The sequence below is a fragment of the Larus michahellis genome, chromosome 1 (genome assembly GCF_964199755.1).
Source record: "Larus michahellis chromosome 1, bLarMic1.1, whole genome shotgun sequence".
Classification (NCBI taxonomy): domain Eukaryota; kingdom Metazoa; phylum Chordata; class Aves; order Charadriiformes; family Laridae; genus Larus; species Larus michahellis.
Genome location: NC_133896.1, coordinates 24,601,655 through 24,621,316, shown reverse-complemented (window position 1 = coordinate 24,621,316; position 19,662 = coordinate 24,601,655). Strand labels below are relative to the sequence as shown.

General features: G+C 40.4%; 1 protein-coding gene and 1 long non-coding RNA gene across 3 annotated transcripts; one reads left to right on the top strand and one right to left on the bottom strand.

Annotated features, from left to right (window-relative positions):
- Positions 1-215: 215 nt before the first annotated feature.
- Positions 216-19,635, bottom strand: LOC141746154 (uncharacterized). 2 transcript variants are annotated; one of them, XR_012588247.1, is made up of 8 exons: positions 19,597-19,630; positions 18,922-19,042; positions 10,704-10,754; positions 10,504-10,594; positions 8,126-8,541; positions 7,358-7,456; positions 4,256-4,368; positions 216-4,141 (listed from the first exon to the last, which is right to left on the bottom strand). It is a non-coding gene; the product is annotated as an uncharacterized LOC141746154 (long non-coding RNA). The 2 variants fall into 2 exon arrangements; XR_012588255.1 differs by lacking the exons at positions 4,256-4,368; positions 7,358-7,456 and having other exon boundaries at positions 216-2,423; positions 19,597-19,635.
- On the top strand, positions 8,082-15,247 carry LOC141746026 (hyaluronidase PH-20-like). Its single transcript, XM_074593735.1, has 3 exons — positions 8,082-9,050; positions 10,536-10,625; positions 12,500-15,247. The coding sequence occupies exons 1-3, from the start codon at positions 8,082-8,084 to the stop codon at positions 13,157-13,159; spliced, it is 1,719 nt and encodes a 572-aa protein (XP_074449836.1). The 3' UTR covers positions 13,160-15,247.
- Positions 19,636-19,662: the final 27 nt, after the last annotated feature.

Sequence of the window (19,662 nt, the reverse complement as noted above, 5' to 3'; positions counted from 1 at the left end):
TGCCATAAAGCACTAGAGATTCAGCAGACAGTGAACATTCTGCAGAATAACCTTAGTGAGACGGAATACTCTGCAAAGTGACACATGATGCACTCTTTGTCTTGTCCCTGATTCCTCTGCAATGGAAACTGTCATTACAGAATGTGAGTTCTGCCAAGCCTAATTATACACAATACAGCAAAGAAAATTTTCCAAATACTCTTGGAAATGTGTTCAGACAGTTTATTTGGCTAACGTGCTAAAAAACAAATTAGAACAACAATAAACAGGCTGTTAGGATATTAAGAATTTTTATAAAATTGAGAATTAGAACTTGGAAGAGAAAAAAATTAAAATGGAGAGAACAGAGTTTTTCCTAACATTTGAAATTAGTCATGGAACACTGCGGTAATCATCGTAAAACTATAAAAAATAATTGGGACATATTAGTAAAAACATATAGTGGACTCAAATTTAAATAACTGAATAGTAGCTTGACTAAATCTTGTGCATACACATTTTTAAGGAGGGCTGTCTACAAGCTGGATGCTCAGCTCCTGACCTTGAATCATTGGCTTATTTTGATTTCTTCCACAGGCAACAGTTCGGAATGCCAGCACAGACATTTGTTTGGAGGTTTTCTCAGGCTTCAGATCCTCATGCACTCATTGCCCTGTACTCAGAACTCAAGAATGGGAGTAAGCGATGATGAAAGAGGTGGTTTGGCAGTTCTTGATGATAAGGACAGCCACAGCACCGGGGTGTAGTTTGACAAGCAGTTCTTGAATCAGACATGCTGGCTAAACTAGCCAGTTTTGCTGGTTCATGTACTTAGTCATAAAAAAAACCTCCCTCTCTTTTCTTTTGGCTGAGGTATTTTTAACCTGAACAATCCATTAGGTGGCCTCATAAGCAGCTGCCCTTGCCCAGTTGAGAAGATTTTACTGAAGTGAGGGTGGAGTTCTAAAAACCACTGTCAAAGTAAGTGCTTACCAAATTCTGGCTTTATAGACAAGCGCAGCTTAAAGCATTCATAACAACAAGGCCACATCCTACTACGCAAAGACCATGCTTCTCACTTAATGTTCAATTAGGTTAAACTTGCTGTGAACTACGCAGCGCAGATGGTTCATAATTCCAGAGGTGGAGCTTCTTTCTGAGCAGCTTCCTATTCCTCACAAGTGTTAATGTTACCCTCACAACACCTGCGTGTGTTTGTGTTAATTGAGTATCGTTGCCTTCTCTTTTAGAAACGCCAAAATGACCCGAGTGGGGAATGCAATGTAACTACAAGGTTATCCTTCCCTTTCTTCTGTGGCTGTTTCATGACTCTGACACCTGTTTATAATGAACAGCCAGCCTCTAGCCCAGGACATGCACCTCTAAAAAAAGCAGGAGGGTTTAAATCCCCTCTAAATTGGAGTTCCAGCAGCAATACGGTTCCCTTCATCCAGAAGGCGGCCCCCTCCAGAACAGAATGGAAGAGAATGGTGCCATTTCTTACAACAGCACCACCTGGGGCAGCCAAGGACAGGGCAGGAGGGATGAGAGACACATGAAATATTTCCACTGATACATGGAAAATACAAATATTGACCTCAGACAGCTCTTTGTTAGCAGTGCGGGCTGCTTTGATCCTGTTCAGAGAAACTAAGTCTATGGACTGTATCAGTATTGCTGGTACTTTTTTTTTTTAAAAAAAAAAAAGAAGCTTTGAATTCTGCTTCAGGTTCCAGGTTTAAATATGATAATGCTTAATTAAACATATCCTATATCTGCTGCTCTGCTCCTTAGGAGTCTATTCTATTTCTCCTTAGGACTTAATCAGTGCCGATCTCTTCACAGAAACTGGAACTGAATCTTTAGATATCTTTCACAACTTTATATTTTCACAGCCTTCAGATAAAGGAAGATACAACACAACAACAACTTAGAAAGTCACACTGTAGTACCATATTTTGTCTGTAATGTTGAGTTACTTTTACATGAACGTAGCTAGTGTTCATATGAAAATGAAAGAATAGGGACTAAATCTTCAATATTCCAGCGCCATCTGCACATTTCACCCCGTATTTTATACCACAGGGATTTAGAGACTTTAATGTAAAGAAAAGAGCAGTTCCACATGCAAAACTTCATACCCATATTTTCCTCAGCACAGGGAAAAGACCAACCAATTTTCACATCAGCATTTTTTATGTAATTTCACATCGGTTATTATTTTCTGTCGTTAATTAGCAGGCAGTGACACACACACGTTGTTTGCAATGCAAGAAGCAATTAATAAACATTTGAAAACTACGCTATCTATAATCTGATAGTTATACTGATGATCTCAGGCTCAGAAGTGTCCTTACATGATGTTGTTCAACCAGATCCCACAGTAACACTCATGTTCTCCTTCAGAAGTCAGGAACAGCACCCCTGCTTTCTCAGTGGTCAAACTAGAACACAAAAAGTGTGAGATTTTATGGACTTTGCTTGAAATTTGAGAAGTGCGGTTAAGATTATTAACAAAAGAATGTCAGATACCGCTTGTGCTTATTGGCTTAAGTTTATTTTTAATGTTAGCAGATCTGACTTGACTAAGCGAAGTCTAATTATTTCAAGGTTAAACATGGACTCTAATGTCCAATTTTCATAAAAAGCCCAAAGCTGAATTCTTCTAACATTTAGTGGCACTTGCTGAATATATGTCAAACAGTTTAATTAATGATTTTTGATGAGAAACGTCATCTGGTTGTGATGCATAATATTTGTGTGAAGTTCAAGCACATATATCATACTCCTCTCCCTTTTAGTTTCTGTCTTTGGCCAAATGGGGAATCTTTTTTCAGGGTCATGTGTCATGGCCCAGATCTATGACTGCGTAGCTACCGAAATACGGGAGCATACTTGCATTTTCAATTGTGTGTGTTTCTGCAGTCCAGTTTATGCAGTGAAAAATGACGAAATAATTAAACCAAGAAAATTCATATGATTTCCTCTAATACATAACCTTTACAAATGCCAAATTCGGGAAAATGTAAAGCATAAGCTATTTCCCTAGACTAAGGGCATTTAGATCCATCAGTATGTACTTCTAGTCAGGTGGCCCCAGGGCAATTAGTGTTAATATATTGTAAAGATATTGACTTTTTGACAAAGACAAGGGCAGCTTTATGACTCAGCTCACTTAGACTGACATTCAAGGAGACTGAAAAGAGTAGCATTTATCAGAGCTGTCATTGTTAGGCTGGGCCAAAGGCAATCCTTTTAACTGGAAGCTATCAGGTAAAATAATCTATTAACTTATACCCAGCAGAGTACATTACAGCAAGATTCGGAGGAGAACCATTTCCCAACAATCAGTTAAACCAAACTTTCCAAGATTAGCCAATAATAAATGAGTTCTAGCTAAACCAGTAAATATAGTATTCTAAACAATGCTTTTCTCTTTTCTTCTACATCAAATCAGCCTGTTACTAAAACCCACTTATAAAAGAAGCTTAAAAAGAATAAAATTTGCATCATGTAGTTTTCTGACTTGGAGACAAGAAATCTTTCATAACCAGAGCAAGAGGCATAGTAAAATCTGAACTACACCTACAGCTCCTTTCTTAGGTGATCCCATTTTGTTATGACAAAACCAATTACATAAAGGATCACAGTCCTGGCAAATATGAGCATACCTCAGCTCTTTATGTGTGATAATTTTATTTCATTTTAATCAAGCTGTATTTACATAAGTGAAAAATATTTTCCCTCACAATTTCTGTATGGAATTATTTTATTTTGTCCTGGAAGTCTCAGTCTGTACCATCTCAAGAAATGTCACTTTGGATAACGTAGGAGCCAGCAAGGTGAGATGTTCTGTTGGACCTCATAAACAGGGAAGGTGAAGGCTGGGAGCAGTCTTGGCTGCAGCAACTAAGAGATGGTGGAGTTCAGGATTCTGAAAAGAGGGAACAAGTCAAATGGCAGGATCACAACCACTCCCTTAAGGAAAATGCACTTTGAAGTCTGCGGGGATCAGCTTGGGAGAATCTCATGGGAGACAGCTCTGGAGAGAAGAGGGGTCCAGGAGCTGGTTGATTTTCAAGAGTGCCTTTTTCCAAGCTCAAAACCAGTTCATCTCCACATGCAGAAAATCAAGCAAAGGCAGGAGGAGCTCCTGACAAAACTGAGAGGTAAAAAGAAAGCACATATAAGGTGGAAGCAGGGACAAGTGAGCAGGGAGGCATACAGAGACACTGTCTGAGAGTGTAAGGATGGGGTTAAAAAAGCCAAAGCCCACCTGGAGTTTAGTGTGGTAAGAGATGCGAAGGGCAACATGAAGGGCTTCTACAGGTTTATCAGCAGCAGAAGACCAAGGAAACCATGGGCACAGTGCTGAATGGGGCAGGAGATCTAGTGGTAAAGGACATGGAAAAGGCAGAATTACTCAATGGCTTTTCCACCTCAGTCTTTACTGGAAAGACTGATCTTCTGGGATCCCAGGCTCCTTAAATCCAAGGGAAAGACTGGAGGAAGAAAGACTTACCTCCGCTGCAGAAGGATCAGGTTAGGGAACATTTAAACAAACTGGACACACACAAGTCCATGGGGCACGATCGTATGTGCCTATGAGGAGCTGTATGTGCTGAAGAAGCTGGCTGATGTTGTTGTAAAGCCACTCCTGATAATCTTTGAAAGGACATGGTGATTGGGGAAGGGTTCTGAGGAGTGTAAGAAAGCAAATGTTACTCTGATCTTGAAAAAGGAGGATCCTAGAAACTATAAGCTGGTCAGCCCAGCCTCACCTCAATCCCTGGGAGGTTGACAGAGCGGATAATTCTGGAAAACATTTCCAAGCATTAAGGACAAGACCGTGATTTGAAGCAGTCGGCATGAATTAACAAAGAGGAAATCATGCCTGCCCAACCTGACAGCCTTCTACAAAGATACAACTGGCTTAGTGGACATACATGGATACAACTGGCTTAGTCTCCTCTTGGAGGAGAGCGGGGGATTTTGTTGATCTTGATTTTGGTAAGGCTTTCAACGCTGTCTCCTGTAACATTCTCACTGATTAAGTACAAGCTACATAAACGGATAGTGAAACCAAAAACTGGCTGAACTGCCAGGCTCAAAGGGTTGTCATCAGTGCCAGGAAGTCCAGCCGTAAAGGAGTGAGGGGGGGAAAGCTAAACCAAATAAAAAAGTGCAGAACTACATTTGACCAGAGCTCAGCTATTTGCAAACCACGAGAGAACTCTTTGCAGGTGTGCACATAACACTGCGGACACTCAAGTGTGGCACAAAAGCACTTTGTATCAATATGTTGAGGGAATGAGGATGACAGGGCCAAAATCCTAGCTGAAAAGAGGTGCGTTCCTGGTACAAAATGGAGAATGTACTTTAAGTTCCTTGACTTACGGTCAGAAACTGGGCTCCAGGGGCTCAGGGGCAGTGCAACTGAGGAGACAGGGGTGCTGTCATGGCTGGTGGGAGGAAGCTGTTGCAGTTCCAGCTCTACTGTATGTTGCACCTCACCACCTATGGTACATTTTGCTTGCCTTCCTCACCTGTTTCATACACCTGCAGATGAGTTCTGAAGGGATGTGTGATACTGCTCGGATGTACTTTCTGTTCCTTCTACATGCACTTCCTACTCCCGGACTATAAGCTTCTGTTTTGAAAAAAAAAATTCCTCCTCTGCTGCCAAACCCTCTTCCAAGAACCCTTGCCATGGGTGCTTGTTTGCCAGTCTTTCAGCTATGCGTGCTTGTGTCTTTGAGTAACCAGCTTCATTCACATGTGCTGGCACCTCTAAGCCAAGAAAAGTGAATTGGCTGTTGTTCCCTCCTCAGCTAGGTTGGGGACCCGGCACAAGGAATGGCTAGCAGCTCTGTGCTTCTCCACTGACAGGACGACCAAGAGCTGGCAGCATGCCCAGGAAGAAAAAGAATAAAAAGAATAAAAGGGAAAATATCCCTATTGCCTGTTGGCATCTGAAGTGATGGATGAGGAAGAAGCAAAGTGGGGTCTGATAAACAGTCTTGCTAATCTGGGATGCTAAGTGTCTGGGTTCTGGCACTTTTTGAGGAGCCCTGTAATACAAAACCCCTCCTCTGTGAAACAACTCCTACAGATCTCCTCCTTCAGTACAACTTTTACGTCTGTCCTTGATTTCCTCCTCAGAAAAGGCAAGCTAACTCTTGAATGAAGAATCCCAGAATCATCTCTAGGCAGTGTTAATGTCTGTGACCAGAGGCAGGATGTGGTCCATTTGCTGACATAGATTCTTTCATTGTTTTGGTCCCCCAAAGGTCTAGATTTCACCATTCTGGCAGAAGCTATGCTGCTATGCTATCAGTCACACTGCTTTCTTTTTTTTTTCCTTTTTTTTCCCCCCATGATAGTTCCTTTCACACATACTTTTTTCCCCCAATCAGAGCAAATCTGGAGTTTTCTATAGGTTCAGATGCGATCAAACTCAGTGAACACGCAGGGAATCTCAAACAATCTCTGCTGTGAACCTGGCTTGAGGCTGGATTTAAGAAGGTTCAAGTCTCCATCAACCTCTCATTATACTGTCAAGCCTTTCTGGGTATGCGACAATTTGATGGATGAAGGCATTCTGCCACTTTATTGAAACAAATTAAAGAAAAATCATGCATCCAGAGGGACGATGAAAAAAATGCAAATGGGTAATAACTGCAACCTGTTGTCTGTATGCACTGTTGGGGAAAGAGAGATCTACGATTCTGTGTCCATACTGCTTCTGAATTTTACACTAAGTAGACATAGAAAAGCCAGGGGGAGAGAGACAACTGAAGATGTAGGCACCAGAGATTTGTGGTTTCCAATCCTAGCTGAATTCAGTAAATACAAACCAAAACCTTGTTTGCTTTTTTTTAATCTGTCCTCAGAGACTTTACATTTCCAGCCACCCTGTGGCTCACTTCATGGTGACTCCTATATTTTTGTGCACGCTTTTATATACTCCTTAGATACTCTATGGCCTCATCATGAGGTCTGTATGGAAAGTGACAGATACAGGTTTAAACCATTTCAAAATCAGGAGGAAATTGGATTCAGGTGAGTTACTGCACAGAGGAATGCTTTAGCTACTGGGCTGCTGTGTAAAAGTTGCTGACCGCACCATGACTACCACCACTACCATTATGTTCTTGAATAAAAGTGTGACTGATCCCTGTTGGCTGTATGGACAACCTCAGCTTTCCTACTGAATTACACTCCTGGGCAATTAAGTGACTTAGGGTCATTTAATTTGTAGATCTCAAATGGCCTCCAACAACACATAGACGGCAATATACCACAACAATACACATCTTTTGAGCCTGTTTAAAAGAGCTTTGGACAGAAGACAGAATGCCTATAGTATTTCAGATACCTTACTAGGTTAAATGAGTGTACGTGGATTGTCTTCTTGCGTGAACTGGAACATTCCAGGTTCCATTTTTCTGTTATTTTGTATCTTCCCTTAAGTGCTCTGTAAAATTAGTGAATTAAGACCTAGAACTTTATTTTGAGATAGGTGAGAAATGTTACATATAAATTACTGTTGATTAAGAGAAGACATTGTGAGACTGCTCACGTTAACAGACATCAGTCACTGGCACAATCAGGGCTACTACCAAGCAAGATCATTCTGATCCATGACTCACTGGATACCATTCTACTGTGAGTTTTATGTCTACTTTTTATAGATATACAACTTTATATAGAGAGAGTTTATTTCCTCTACGATTATACATTGTGCTTTTCCTTCAAAAGGGAATTTTATTCAAAGATTACAATGTATTCAAAATCACAAATGGTATTTCTTTCATGGTTACAAATTAAATATTTATCATCTCTTACTTTACCTACATTTCTTTCTTTTTCTGCATTAGGTCTCAGAAGTTGTTGAAAGGTCTCCTGCAGTCTGAAACATCAGAAAGCCTCATATAAAGGACACCCCTATTTTACACCTAAGGAATATTGCTAAATAGGTGTTAATCTGAAGAAATATACTGTATGGTACAGCTTTGGACAGACTAACAACCTTCTGAAAACCCACAAAATATTTAATTTTTGGCTGATCAGAAGCACCTAATGTCACTTCACATGCTACAATGGAAACTCTGAGACAAATACAACGTTTTGGCATCTGTGTTACCTGTACGTATCCTATAGCATCCGGTATGGTGTTCGCCACTCTTCTAGTTTCTTGCTGCTCATCTCTGAAGACAAGAGCTCGTCCACTTGTTTCTAATTCACCTTTCCTTTCTATCTGGAATGCTCCTACAGAACTTTGTACTGAAAGGACTGGAGTGCAGCTGGACATGGAATTTTTTTCTTTCATTGGAAGCACACTGAAGACATCCATTGGGCAAAACATCACTCTCTTCTATCCAGACAGACTTGGCTACTATCCTTACAAAAATGAAGTCACAGGAGAGGCGTTCAATGGAGGACTCCCCCAACTCTCACTGCTGGAGAATCATTTGAAAAAAGCCAAAGAAGACATCCAGTTCTATATTCCTTCAGATGAACAGTTTGGATTGGCTGTCATTGACTGGGAAAACTGGAGACCTGTGTGGATAAGGAACTGGGGATCAAAAGACATTTATAGACAGGAATCCATTGAACTGGTTCAGCAGAGAGACCTCAGTCTATCAGAAGCCGAAGCCAGGAATATAGCTAAAATGGAATTTGAAGCTGCAGCAAAATCAATTATGTTGGAATCTTTAAAGCTGGGCATAGAATTGAAGCCAAATCGTTTGTGGGGATACTACCTTTATCCAGACTGTTATAACTATGACTACAAACAAAACCCACATAATTATACAGGAACCTGTTTAGATATTGAAATAGAAAGAAATAATGAGCTTAAATGGTTGTGGGAGGAAAGCACAGCACTTTATCCATCTGTCTATCTAGAGACAGCCTTAAGATCTTCCAGAAATGCCCAACTCTTTGTTCGCAACAGAGTTCAAGAAGCCATTAGAATTTCACATGTCTCTAATTCTACTCATCCTCTTCCAGTTTTTGTATATACACGTCCAGTATTCACAGATGTATATGAGGAATATCTCTCCCAGGTAAGTGGAGCTAGATCTTAAATATTTCAAATTTAAGTGGAAAGAAATTACCAGGTGACACTTATTTAGCAAATATGCTAACTCGTATGAGAAAAAAAGTGTGTAGATTTTGTATGAAAAATTAAATTAATCCATCGAAGAAATACAATCAAACAGAACGCTGAGATCTATTTTCAAACCTTCCTCATGATATTTGTCAAATAGCCTTTTGTTCTCTGAGTAGTTCTCACATGTAGAAAAAATATTACAAAGCTAGAAAACACATCTAGTACATTAAGTCAGAGGAGAGAAATTTCAGTAACCTCTTCCAAAGTGAATTAGTAAAACTGGGTTAGCTTAATGTCTGCTTTTTAGGTTATAAGAAAATACAAGAGAAGGGAGCCTTTCTTTTCCTGAAAAAAGGTTTAAAAGCTTGTGAAAAAATTCTGTCCTCAGCTGTACTCAAATGGCTTTCTAAATGGTATTTCAGCATCTCATGAGTTAGTCAAGGTTAGGCTCTGATTAACGTCTAATCATCTTATTGCTGTTCTGGCTACACTCTTCCCTTCACATTTTTACATACACCATCCCTATGAGATACACCACCAATCTGGGGAATCTCTTCCTGGTCATCCACGCCATGAGGAAGCGGAAATTAGAGGTTGTGGTCTTGTGGTCCTGGTGACTGCATTGTGTCTGGTGTTGATGTACTCTCACATCCTGGATAGAGCATCAGCAGGCATTGTCCCCCAACTCCGAGGATACCTTCAGGGAGGAAGGGGTGTTGCCAGGGTCCCTGCTGGGCTCCTAGTTAACCATTTAAATCCTGTAATCCTAACACTCTTCCTTTTCATGTGTTGTGCCCCACTACTAAGTTGTTTTTTCCTTGCTCTCTTTCTACTCATAGTCCTCTCCCATCCCAGATGGGCTGAGCTAATAGCTGACCCTAAAAGGAGAACTGGACAGAAAAAAATTTCCCAAATCGATCTCTGTAAAAGGCCAGAGCCATTCTCTGGAGAAAAGAGATTCCTGTTGGTTAAAGGTCTTTCTCTTGCTACTTTTCTGCCTTAGCACTTTCTGGTAACTGAAATTAAGTTTTTAAAAAAAACAAACAACTGTGCTTTCTTTCCAGCGCCTGCTTCAGGCAGCATTACTGAAACCAGTTCTACCAACTCTCAGCAGCCAGGAGGCAGCACAGCAAAATAAAGTGGCTGGAGGAGCGTATGTCATACGCCTAACCACTGGCTCAGTTTTACCGCCTTGTTTTTCTAACCAGATGACATATATAAATTGGATATAGTTGGCAACATTTTCTGGCATCACCTGTGCAACCCAGTCCCAGAATAAAATAGCGTAATTGAGAGCAGAATGTCTGCATCGTGTGTAACTGCTTGCTGTCTTCAAAGTAGTTATTTTGGATATGTACTTTATTATATGCATTATACCTTTTGCCCTTACATTATAGCTTACTTACATTAGTATCATCCTTTCCACATTTCCTCTCAGGATGACCTTGTAAACACCATTGGAGAATCTGCTGCACTGGGTGCTTCTGGAATTGTGATCTGGGGTGATATGAATTTAACACAAAATAAGGTATGCTAGATTAATTATTATATTACATTTTTAAAGAGTAATAAAGTGAAAAGGATATAAAGCATTATGATTACTTACATCATATCTTCTACTTTTAAAATGATGACTCCATATTGCCAGCAGTCTTCTCTAGTTAAAAACCAAGCACATTTAAGGCTTAAAAATATTGTTGTTGACTACACAGAATAAGAGTTCAATCTTTTAAAACATCAGTGTTGGCTCTGAGTAACCAGACAAGCTACCACAATAACTCTAGGCAAGTTAGCACTTGTTTAGTTAATTTAAGGAAAGAATTCTTCTATCTTCATTGCATTCTGGTCATGAGGTACAGAAAAAATTACTTCTGCTTGCCCAGAACAATTTTTTAAAGACGTTTTTGCCTTTTTTTTTTTCCCCCTGCCAAGTGGTGCACTTAGCTATAATATTTAAAGCACCAGGAGGAGTCAGTCTGTGAAATTTCAGCTCTGGCCTGTTCTGTGTGTTGTAAAGTAGTACTTTGATTAATTTCATTGTAAGAAAGATCTGAGTCAGAGGGGGAAAAAAAAATCCAATTTGTTTTAGGAAGGCCAAATGCAAAGTTTGAGAAACATTCTTATAAGGATGTTCACATAAATCTTTTGAACTATCTATCTCATTCATACCCAGCAAGCTAGATACAGTAAACTACCGTATGGGAAGACTTCTGAAGTCTTCTAAGAGCAAAGAAGTGAAACTCTTCAGCACTACTGGGCCTCCTGTCACAGAAAGCACGGCACAATAAACCTCCGCAGCTCTGGAAGGGTCAAATTCCCCAAATCATCCCACTTTGACTCTTTTTTGTATGTGCCTGCCTTTGAGAAAGCGTATCAGTTGCACTTGAAGATTTTTTTGCCCCAATAACAGAACATAGAGGAGCAATATTTTTATTGCTTGAGTTTTGAGATTTGTATGAGCAAATAGAATTTTCCACAGCCAGCAAACAGAATTTTCCACAGCCCAGTCACATTATGTATTTGTGAACTAATCACACCTTTTTTTCACAGCTGTCAGAGTCAGCAATGAAATATTACTGTGAGGCTCAGTTCTGCAATAATTGCATCAACCAAAATTTTCAGGCAGGGTTTTTATATATATACATAGAGGAAAAACAAAAACCCAACGTATAGCTCAGATTCAGTGAAGTGATCTCCATGGGTGCAGGGACTAGCTGTATCTATGTGTGGTATTAGGCCAATGCCCCAAGGAGACATAGTGTCAGAAACAAAGGAAGAGTTCGCAAAGTCTCTGGTTATTAAACTGTGCTAAGCGTACACACAATATATGCCAACTCCATGATCAATTAAAGTGATCAATTCTCTTAGCATACTTTCCACTTGACCATTCTCCCAAAATGCTTTCCATTCCAAAATGCCGTGAAAGGTTCCTACTCCTACAGCCTAGCTATTCACTTCAGGGGAAAACTGAAGAGACTTACAGAGACGATTTGATAGAAAAAAATATTTGTTCAGGCTGAAGAAGTGAGATTTTTTTCAAGATTCTTTCAAACCATTCAAGACACATAAAAAAGAACTTCAATCCTCCATGTAACTTCTTTAAATGTATCTGATTCAAAATGCTACATGAAACATACAGATAAAATGAAAGCTTAAAGTTGTCTGCTTTCTGATATAAGTGCTTTTCATTAACATCTCCAGCAACCACCCAACATAAATTTGCTGTGATCCTTGAGCTACATAGCAACTTCTCAGATAAATGTGGTTCCAACAACCAGTTATAACTATTATCAAAACCCCGGGAGAAACATTCACAGACATCCACTATGGTACTGTTACTAGAACGACAGCATTTCAATGGTTTCCATACTAAACATCACAGATATGATGCTCTTTTCACAGAACACCTGTAGGACTCTGGACAACTACCTTAGGAGGACTTTGACCCCATACCTCATCAACGTCACGATGGCAGCCAGAATCTGTAGCCAAGTGTTATGCCAAGATGCTGGTGCTTGCGCACGGAAAAAATGGAATTCCAGTGACTATCTTCACTTGAACCCTGAGAATATCGTCATTCAAATGACAAAGGATGGAAAATACATGCTGCAAGGGCAACCAGCATTTCAGGATCTGCAAACGTTCATAGAAAAATTTGATTGCCACTGTTATGCAGGGCGCAGTTGTGAACCTACAGCTGATATAAATGACATCCATTACGTCCATGCTTGCATTTCAGAAGATATTTGCATTCACGTTTCCTCAAATTCACTTTCTAATATAGAAGCCTCTGAAGAAAAGATCCTGTCCAACAGAACTGTATTTTCATTTACCTCTCAGAGTAAGGTGACATTATCTACACATCCCGAAATAGAAGATTTTCAATCTACCTTTGGAAATAATATATTCAATATAACATCTGCAGAATATAACTCTGTCACAGCTGCCACTGGATATAATTTAGAGGCAAATGACACTCGTACTTTCAGTAGTTCTTCATCCTATAAGACAAAGATGTTTAATTTGTTTTGTTTAATTCTAATTTTGAGAACCTTAATGTAAATGACCCACAAAAGTGAGAATATTCTTTTCTAAAGGTTTTATTTACACGGAAAAATCATTCCTGAAAGGTATAAAACAGCTGCAAATCTGAGGTCTTATCTGTATGAGGTAACCTTTTCTATTCCACAGGTGACACTTCAGCTTCAATGTATTTCTTCAGTTTAGTTCTATAAACTACTATTTGTGCCAAAGATATACTGGCATGTATACACTGATTTTACCGTATGGAAGGATAATCCAGAATAAGGAATATTTTTTTACAGTTTACATTTTTAACAGTTATATTAAAAAAAATATTGCTGATAACGTTGTTTTGTATACTTCCAGTTAAGCCAGTTAAATACATCTCAAACTGGATTTCCTTGAGTCTCAGCAGTCAACAGGTTTGATGTTCTACGTAGGAATTAATTTCATTCTATATGAAAATTAGCTCTTAAAAATATTTGGCTTAACTTTAGGTCTGTGGGGCTTTGCAGCACAAAATTTATCTGATTACTGTAAAGTTTCTTCACTTTTCACAATATCTACGGGGACACTGTTTTTTCTTTTAATTAAATTTATTGATAACTCTTCAAACGGTTCTAACTTTAGTGTCAATCTTGACTTTGAATATTACAGCTTTGTTACTCAAAATTTGAGCCGCAGGGGTTTATCCTTCTTTCTTTCTTTCTTCTCTTCTTCTCCCAAGCCCTCCCTCTTATTTCGCATGTCCCCTCCCTCACTTTCAGTTGTTTTGTCTGGCCAATACTCACAACTCATCTGATCTGCTCCTGCACTCCCTATGGCACTGGCCGCCCATCCTAGTTTTTCTGTCCAGCCAGCCCTAGCAACTGGATAAGACTGTCCCTGCCATGTGGACAAAAGCCTGCAAGCGTGGAACTTCGTCTATGCCTGACTATTTCCTCAACATTCCCTTTGGTGGAAACCAGTTTGTTCCTTAGGAAGATGCAGCAGTGGAGGTTGAAAGATGCAGTGACGCTGGGAACCTGGGGCTCCCTTTCTTCACTCCCAGTGCCTGTGATCCCCAATCTCAGGACCACCTTTTTGATTCAGTCTGCTGACGGAACTAAGACTATTTGCTTAATATTATTTCATTGCCAAAAGCAATGTTAAAGTAGCAGAGATACCTCGGAAGAAAATCATTCCCGGTTTCATATCAAGAGTCCAGTTATGATTTATGTATAGTCAGTTCAAGCATTTAGAAGCAATTAACTGTAGTTCATTTGATAAAATATCCTTTCCAGAAGATTATGTCAGATGCTTACTAGACAGTTGGACTTCTGGTGGGTGAAGAGTGGCTGCTGGCATGGATAGATTAAGAAAGACTCCCTAAAGCTAGGCATGATCTGCATAAATCACCACCTCCTACAGATACAACCTGTCTCACTAATGGAAATTCCTGGGATTTCAATACAGTAGCCCTTTCTTTACAAGAAGTTAATGCCTAAATTTAGCAGAAAACACATATTATGTCCTCTGCCTTTGAACTTACAGGTTGTCAGTCATAACAGACTTGCAGAAAAATAGGTTTAGATTTAACCTCTCTAAAGCCTAAAAGGCTTTAGATTTAACATGCAGAAATAATGTTTTATGGCTTTTGGACAACAAGTTATCAAGAGGAAGTGACAATTTTCTCATCACAGTTATGGTGTTGAGTCCACAAGTCAAAACTATTTCCGCCATTGATGTTCCAAGTAGAATAATGATAAAAAATACATATGTAGTGGACTGTCCAGCACAAAAGAAGCCAGCTGGTTTTGATTACCTCTATAAAAACATAGTTTCTTCACTGCAAGCTTTTGATTGTGGGTAAACAAAAGCCATGGTATGTCTTCTGAATAATTCCTGCAACTCAGGTCCTTCCCTTTCACACTAGACTTGTGACAACTATCAGAGAGTTTCTAAAAACCGGAAACGTCACTGGTAATGTCTTAATATATTTTGTATGACTTATATGAAGTTTTATTTTTTTCACCAGAATGCTTTAACATGGTTGAAGTTTTATGTTGACACACAGAGTTCTAGTTCAAATGCTGCACTGCTTTGTTAAATCACAAATTGGCAAAGTTTCCTGAGGTTAGGCTTGTTTGTATCTAGTGCTCCGAAAGACACCAGATGTGTGATACGAGAGCTTGCAGGTTCACAAAATTTACAAGTCTTGCCATAAATATTTTTGACTATGAGCCAGGCAATAGCAAGCAGACGCATTTGTGATGACAAAAGTGTGAAATCACCAGAAAAGGAGGAATGAAAAGTTAAAAACACAGAAGAGTTGCGACAGAGCACCCAGGACCTCCCAGTGGATGCAGAAGAAGTGAACTGCAGAAGTGAAAGAGTGAAGTAACAGGGAATGTGGACAGACCAGTCTCTTACCATTTAACAGTTTTTATCTACCTGGTATTTAATACAGACAATCTATCCGCAAGGCCCACTATAAAGATAAAGGTACGCAGTAACTGATACGTTACATTAGACCTATCCACCTGATCCCACATCTTCTTTTCTTGAGAGCAGCCAGGAGCAGAAAAGTAAAAGGAAGATGAAAGGAAAGTAGACTATTGCAATAAACTGTCCACAGAAACGTGTATTCCAAAGCTTCCAAAGTCCCTGCCTTAAAGTTTCTTGCTTCTCTGTATTAAAATAACAACATGGGGAGAGATTTTGAGACAGACCAATAAGATCACTTTGTAGACAGCCTAGGATGTGACTAGCATCCCAAGGAGTCCAACAAAATTTGCTTTAATCCCTGCACTGCACTGGGACACCCTGTTCAGCAAAGAATCGTGTGGAAGATTTCAGACGTGTGCAACATGCACTAGCCAGCTCCCAGACACAGATTAGATTTGTACCTGTACCTATCCATCACTTTTCAATACAAACAACAAACAGCAAAGACAGTTACATAATTTTAAAACATATTCAGTTACGGAGCATCGATGATCTTTTTAAGAAGACAACTAAATTCCAGCCTTCAAGCATACACACTTAAAACTTACTTGAAAGGTTTTCACAGTGTGCTTGTGCAGGCCCCTTTGCGCTGGCAGATACTCATTCTGCCAAAGCAAAACAGCCTGCAAGATTGGGGTCTGAGATTTTAAGACAAGGTCATGAGTTTCATTTCAAAGAATAACACTGATAAAAAATAATGTTTACTGCCTGGCTTTAAAAAAATTACTGCTTTACTAAGCAGTAATTTCATCTTTTCTGAAAGAAAATTTCTTTTTTGTTGTTCTTTCTTGGCAGGTTTTTGCCTGTCCTATTGAAAACCATTGTATAGGTGGCTGGGAACAGATTCAAAAAGCTTATTCGTCTAACTTCATCCCTTAACACTTTTAAATGTTTCCTGATGTGTGGCAATCCCAGACCCCTCTGTCTATTTTTTCTAGAAAGACCCCACTGAAATTTAACCCAGCATCATGGCATTTTTCTTAATGATGATAGTCAGGTAAACATACAGTATTTGAGATCAATTCTAAGTTTTTGTGTACACCAGTAAAGGATCTGGGTCTTTAGAGAACAGTTCTTTTGTTCTAAGTGTTCTGAACCTTTCGCAGCTACTTTTCTCTTTACTGTCAGTAGTACTCAGGACTACAAAATCTTCCTGCATTTGTTGTCCCCTTGTTACATATGAGAAAGTAAAGGGCAAGGAGGTAAAGGGCACCTATCAATATTAGCATCCTTAAGGGAATAACTGTGGATTTCATTATGTTCACTAATGTGTTACCACCATCATGGTGTATTGATTATAGTTCTCCTTGGCCAGTAGTAATTAGATGACATTTTTCAGTGTATGCTTATATATCCCTTAGTTTATAACTGATAAGGTATTTATTGATTAGTAATCAGACACAAACAGACAGTACGAAAATTAATGGGAGTCACTACTTCATATATTGAGCCAACATTGTTTCTGTGCATGCAATTCCAGAGCGTGATGTTCAGCCACATATATATGCAGACATCAGACAATATGCAGTCACCCTTCTCTGCCTTTGTTTTCATCTCAGAAAATATATTTATTCAACCGAACTTCAAGAAACTGCAGAAGAAATATACCATATGTTGGCAGGCTCCTTGTGGAGCACACTGCTCCCTCAGGCTACCAGCAGGTTGAGACAAGATGATAGCTTGCCAGTGGCAAGTAATGATTTCCTGAGGCAGGGACCTAACAACTACCCTTTTAAAGGAAGGCTAAGGGCTCCCTGCAACCCCATAATGATAATATTCTTAATGTCACAACAAAGCATGAAGCACCTTACTGCTGGGACTAATAATACACAAACTTAGGCTCTAAGTCCTATGTGTTTTTTCAGTTTTCATGCTGCATATACCAAACTTAGGTATCCAAAATGCAAAGTTCTTGAGTTAAAAACCTTAATGTGCCCCACTCCGTCAGCATAACAATCCTTACAGAAATCCCTTTTCACTCCTTCCTTCACTGGAGCATGAGAGAAATTATTAAGATACATACGCTGAAGAGTCACTGACGCTCCAGCCAGCAGAGGGCATGGATGATGCACATAGACACTGGCGGGTATAATTACAATGCTTTCACTGAAAAATTCAATAGTCTTTCTATTCTCTTTAGCAAAGCAGCTGCTTGACTCTGGCCTACAAACAGAAAAGACGGCTAGTCTCTCACTAATGCAGTGCCTCATTAGCAGAAAAGATGTACGGCTTATTCTACAGGTTTTTTTTCCCAAACATCTGGTATATCAGGACAAACCTGAAAATACAGGAGTGAGACATCACCTCTTCTCATGCTCTTCTCCCTGGAGATTTCATTCAGCTGAAGGATTCTTCTCATTAAGATCTTCAGCTGTCACTAAAATCCATTTTTAAACGACAGATAATGTGATCTGAACTCTTTGGTAGTACTCCAAACTGGAGATGTGGATCCCAAACATCTCATCTCTACTCAAATATGGAAATATCTGGATACCCAGTGTTGATGCAGGTCAAGTTTTGCTGACTACGTATTTATACCATCACCACCATCGCCATCCGAAACATAAGATCCATTGTTATAATCTTTTATAGCACAAATAAGTCTCTGCAATGGAGTAAGCTGCTTTACTATCACTTCAGAGACAGAGCACTTGGAAGACTCAATACCCTAGGTGCTACTTGGCCCCGTAACACTGCTAATTTGGTCCTGAAGTGTGTAAATCTCAATAGACGAGACAGAAAAGTGAAATATTTTATCAGTGGTTAAATGTTTCCCAGAAAGTTTAAGTGGATTGTCTACAGTCACACAGGATAATGAATTGTAGCCGTCTGTGCCCCAGCTCAGGCTTTTAGCTACAAGAACAAATGCCCTCCGAGCTTGAAAAAGATATAACAGATCTTTGAACTTGGACAAACCCTCTAAGACTTTTTCATATATTATGTTTTGACCCCTTAGACACTGTAAAAGACTTCAGCCAGTGTACAACTGAATTAACGCTTTAGAATTTACCTGCCCATCCTCTGTTGGCCTTTTATAAGGATATGACCGAAATGTATTTTTTCAGAATATGTTACTGTATCTGCAATATATTGTTTCTTTAAGCTTCCATCACTATGAGCTTTAAGCACTATTGCAGAATTTAAAAACTCCTGCAAAAATTCTTACAAAAATAGACTGCTCTAGAGCACCAATTTCAGTGACAACTTCAGCGACTGGCAGATGGATCCAGGCTAAGTGTTAGCTCTTTATTTATGGGGAAAACAAACCCTTCTCTAATGCTGTGTGGCAAGACTGTACGCTAAATGTCGCTTACCCAGCGCGGGCACATGATTCCTGGTGAAGCGGCATGTCCCGTCATTGCCCACTGCACAAAACCACCATCACAGTGTCTCTTGTTGAGGCAAAGAAGAATGCCAAGGGATACTCTATGAAAACTGTCTGAGAAGAACCCAAATAAAACCAGGGTAAGCCCTCGATCTGAACGCCTGTCCCTACATGATGAACAAGAAGAGTTAATTCAAGAAGAGTTTCATGGGAAGAGTGGAGGTCTTGGGGCGTGAGAACCGCCACCACTAGAGGCGAAGGACCTACAAATTCGATGCTGTCAGGGAGATCAAGTCCACCATCTGCCGGTGCTGCAAATGTGGCCCTCGGCCATCCCTTGTTGGGACAGCCAGCCCACGGTGGCCGACCAACGCCGGGCTGCCCCGTACTGCCACACTCCTGCCAGGGACCAGCTGTCCACCTCACACGACCCCCGCGGTGCCCGGAGCCTCCCCGCTGCTCCCTGGCCTTGCGGTCCCTCCATGCGACCGCCTCAGGCCCCGAGGCCCCGCCGGACGCCCCTCCGCCCGCAGCCCTCGCCCCGGGCCCGGCCCCGCCCGCCATTTCGTGCGGGAGCCACCTCCCCGCTGCGGACGCGGCTCCGTCACCTCACACGACGGACGCCTCCCCGCCCGCCCCCGGCCAGCGCCCGGCCCTGACTCACGCTCGCCCGCCCGGTCCCCCCGCCGCTCCGAACCACCCCAAACCCCTCCCCTGTCTGCAGCAAGTG

Coding starts and splice junctions, on each gene's coding strand:
- LOC141746026 (XM_074593735.1), top strand. CDS start 8,082: ATGGAAACTCTGAGACAAATACAACGTTTTGGCATCTGTGTTACCTGT. Junction 9,051..10,535: donor ATGAGGAATATCTCTCCCAG/GTAAGTGGAGCT, acceptor ATTTCCTCTCAG/GATGACCTTGTAAACACCAT. Junction 10,626..12,499: donor TGAATTTAACACAAAATAAG/GTATGCTAGATT, acceptor CTCTTTTCACAG/AACACCTGTAGGACTCTGGA.